This window comes from Eucalyptus grandis, chromosome 10 (assembly GCF_016545825.1).
Source record: "Eucalyptus grandis isolate ANBG69807.140 chromosome 10, ASM1654582v1, whole genome shotgun sequence".
NCBI lineage: Eukaryota > Viridiplantae > Streptophyta > Magnoliopsida > Myrtales > Myrtaceae > Eucalyptus > Eucalyptus grandis.
In genome coordinates, this window is record NC_052621.1 from 23,414,991 (window position 1) to 23,419,077 (window position 4,087).

General features: G+C 43.5%; 1 protein-coding gene across 1 annotated transcript; it reads right to left on the reverse strand.

Moving 5' to 3' along the window:
* Positions 1-415: 415 nt before the first annotated feature.
* Positions 416-3,602, reverse strand: LOC120288983 (probable acyl-activating enzyme 18, peroxisomal). The gene is made up of 6 exons (XM_039303340.1): positions 3,290-3,602; positions 2,516-2,645; positions 2,136-2,395; positions 1,334-1,534; positions 827-867; positions 416-524 (listed from the first exon to the last, which is right to left on the reverse strand). The coding sequence occupies exons 1-6, from the start codon at positions 3,589-3,591 to the stop codon at positions 499-501; spliced, it is 960 nt and encodes a 319-aa protein (XP_039159274.1). The 5' UTR covers positions 3,592-3,602; the 3' UTR covers positions 416-498.
* Positions 3,603-4,087: the final 485 nt, after the last annotated feature.

Below are 4,087 nucleotides of genomic sequence, written 5' to 3' on the forward strand. Positions count from 1 at the left end.
ATAGGCGAGAGTTGAGTCCAGGGTATCGCTTTGGTTCTCCTAATTATTCGCAGGAAGGAATTACATCACAGAATTCTCAAAGTTAGGTGTAAACAAGGCGCTATCTTCAACTTACACTACCTGTCGTTCCGGAAGAAAAGAGGATATTTGTCACAGAGTCGGCGCTTTGGTAAAAGGCTGGGTAATAATGCCTTCTGCAGAAAGTAACAGAAATCACACTTTGTGCATGTCACATCTTCTCAACCGACGATCACAAGTTCACGACTACTCAGAAGACTTTTGAAATTGGGATGATGTTATTTAAAAACTTCAAGGATAGCTAACAATAGCTTTTCTTGTCGACCTGCATACTCTTTTTGTGGAAATACTGGGCAATGCAAATGTTGGTGGATACCTTGGAACATGATCCACTTGTGAAAGAAAAAGCTTTCCATGACATGTCTTGCTCTCTCAACTTCACGTCCACGCTATCTCCAGCCACAGGAAGCACGATCGCTTTCACTGGATTAGCTTCCACAACTCGACTGCAAGGGTGGAGAAGAACACCCGCTGTTAGTTCGTTAACAGAATATCCGCATTCTAGTACTCTCTAGGGACTTGAACAGTAAAGTACGGGTAAATTTACACAAGAGAAGAACTTAATATCAGAGTAAAGCCAAATATGACAAGTGAGATGATATGACAGCTAAAACTCGTAAGGGAAAAGATGGAACGAGACTGTCAGACACGCTCGATCCGTTTCTCCTCCATTTTCATCTTTTTTATGCAATGGGTTCATTGTCAAGAGAAAAGTCGCTACAAAGAAGGAATGAAGTGACCGATTTACCTATACAATGGAAACTTCCGGCCTCCTCTTTGTATAAAATCCTGAAACATATGAAGAATAATTTATAGTTCCTGTAGTATTGCAATTAACTCATAGAAGAAGCATGAAATCTCGTGCGAGCTGAAAATTTTATCTGAAGCCTGCTTAAATAATACAGAAAAACTTGAACCAGCAACCACTTGAAGGAAATAAAACTTAATTTAGGTGATACATTGACAAGTGAAAGCAAGCTTTTGGCTTAAAGACTGATAAAGCAATAGGGTCACATATTATTACCAACAGAATATTAAAGAGATTCCCACGTTTAAGTCATGCATTTCTGTAATCAAATCTCCTATATAAATATCAATAGGTGTAACTTTGTTGATAGGTGTAACTTTGTCATATGCTATAACCACTTCCCTCTGCTTCAGCTCTTGTTAAAGTTGACATCTCAGAACTCAGAAGTTCCAAGCAAAGTTACAGCATTTACAGACGGCTTGATAACTCACAAGAATGAGAGGTCACCTGAGTAAAGATTCCTTTTGCCTTGAAATGTGCAGACGGCTTGCAATTTCCTTGGGTGCGAAACTGTCAGCTATTGATACAACAACAAATCCGCCAAGTACTATTGCCAAATATATGATAACAGCATGGACCGTCATTGGCATGTCGATTGCAATCGTGTCTCCCTTTGAGAATGTCGCGTCCAGAGCATTTGCCACCAACCTGCTTGTATTTCTATTTCTGTTAGGAGCAGCAAAGTGAAAATGGACCGGCAAGTTTTACGAGTTTACAAAGAGCAATAGTTCAACTGAGGTCAGTGGTGCGAGGATAGTGGAGGCAATGTACTTGATTGGAAAAGTTTTCGAATCTAGTAATGTGGTTATTGCAGTCTCGTCATTGTCAAGCACAATGCTAAAAAAAGAACAGGAAAATGATTTGAAAAGTAAGGAGAAACCAATGGAGCCGGCATTTTTTGAAGATTTGAAATTATGTCACTTTTCACATTGATTATGAATACAACTCCGAATAGGCACACAAAATTTGAAGATGCACCTCCAAGTGCTGAGCAAATTCATTTTACCAAAGTTCTCAGACAATGAAATTACATCATCGAGGCTGTGTGAGCACTCGCCTGAGTTTGATTGTCTGGGTAGAAGTGCAATGTGCTTCAACAATTGGCATTTTGGGACAGGCATTGATTCCAAAACCATGATTTGATTTCATCGTCTGAGAACTTAGATAAAAAAGGTAAGCGTGGCTTTTTGCAAACATCAACCTCTCACAGGAGCAAAATTATGCTAGCATCAGAGGAAGAAGAGCATACATTACTTGTTCTCGAAGCTCTTTTAGTGTCATACGGTTAACATTCATGTGATCATAGCCTTCATCTCTCCATACTAAGGCTATGCTGTCATCCCCTCTCCTCTGTTGCTGTGAGGGCAATAAACAGCATTCAGCTATATTGAATACCGCCCCCGGAAGCCACGTACCCCGGGGCTTTGATTTGTCACTGGTGTCGAGAATGCAGCTTGGGGGACAATGAAATGAAAGTGAGAGTTCATTAAGAGCTATCGACCAGTAGACCTGGAATCAGTTAAGAGAATCCGATAAACTATGAGCATAGAAAGTCGCTAGGAGCCATGGAAATTTCTCAGTGGAGAACAAATTAAGTGGGCTCTTTCCAGTACACAGAAACCGACTTACATCAGGATGCTCCACGGAGAATTTCTGAAAAAGGCTAAAGCTCGTTATGGGATCCTTGTATGATGACCCCAGAAGCTTTCTGCCATGCGATTCCATGAGGCGTCCCAAGTTTGTTTGTTTTGATTGGGACCTGTCAAGAAAGGAATACTGCATCGGTTTAGATTTGAACACAAAATGATTAAATTCACAGACAATTCCGAGAGCCACGCATGAAAAGCTTTGTAGCAAAATATTCACCACAACCTCAGCCAATCATACATATTTTAACTCTGCAAATGGCACAAGTAAGTCATCTGGAAGGATTTGAACAGAAAAAGGAATCAGTCCTGATTCACAACGAGCAACATTCATCTATTTCCCCTAGACAGAAATGTTATAAATTAAGGCCAATCGCATCATTTACGCTCGCTACGTGCAAAATACGGACCATCGCCTTTTTCACCGGTGGTTCGATGAATTCACATTTGCCAACCAGGCCACCGACCCACTCCACGTAAACTCGCTGTCCCTTTTCCTTCTTATACATTCTCCTTGCCTCCTTAAGAGTGTGTCCAGGCTCATTCTACTTCTATCAACCAAGTAACCGCCATTCCAAGAAAATGCTTAAGCACCACCGAAAGCACATTTTCAGACACTATTTTTCAACATTGATCCTACATCGTCCATGCAAAGAACCCAACAAAGACAAAAGGAACAAAAAGAATCCGCAAAATGGCTAACGGAATAATAAGAAACAGAGAACGGCGAAATGAGCTGCAAGAGAAGGCTTCTTACAGAGAAGGGAACCAGTAGAGAGGAGGGCCCCGAGCGGAGGCGTCCCAACCGGAGTACACCGAGTAGTACACCAGCTGATGCACCCGGTGCGGGTGCGACGGCTTCAACGCCTTGGCGCTCGCCAGCTCTCTCCACACCTCCCTCGGGTCGAGCTCAAGCCCCGGCGACGGCATCCTGGACTGCCAGGCTCGGGCCACCGACTCCCGGAGCTTCCGCTCGAGCTCAGCGGCGGCTTCCCTGGACAGGCCCGCCTCCACCAGGTCATCCAAGCCCACCTCGTTGATGCTCTTGGGATTGCCCATCTTCCTCTCCCTCTCCCTCTCTGGGCAACGAGCGTCAGTCGCTTGACACTTCATTAGGAGGCGCCATTGAGTAGTAGGTGAGGGACGTGGGTTGACGATGGACCACGTGATTTGTCTTTGTTTTAAGTCAACAATTTCTTAAGGTGTCGTCTCATTCGTATGAAATTTAATTCTGGATGATTAGGTGATGAGAGAGTTAAGGTTGTCGAGTACCACAAGGCAGAGGTAGTTAGTTGGTTAGGACATGTTCTGTGGAGAACGTCGGGTGGCGATTTCTGAAATCGCCTCGTCATTAACCCTTAAACACCAACCCAAGCACAGCAGCTTTCTTTATAATTCGGAAAGAGACGTGTTACCATTCCCATTCAGACCAGAACAGCCCTTGGACATCGCCACGTTGGGTGTAGAGAGTTTCGGCTTGTGCTCGGTAACTAGCTTTTCCGCACTTTCAACAGGGTTCGCATACTTTTTGCCAATTGAGTGGCGCTATCTAGAC

Coding starts and splice junctions, on each gene's coding strand:
- LOC120288983 (XM_039303340.1), bottom strand. CDS start 3,591: ATGGGCAATCCCAAGAGCATCAACGAGGTGGGCTTGGATGACCTGGTG. Junction 2,646..3,289: donor CTCTACTGGTTCCCTTCTCT/GTAAGAAGCCTT, acceptor CTTTCTTGACAG/GTCCCAATCAAAACAAACAA. Junction 2,396..2,515: donor TCTCCGTGGAGCATCCTGAT/GTAAGTCGGTTT, acceptor AACTGATTCCAG/GTCTACTGGTCGATAGCTCT.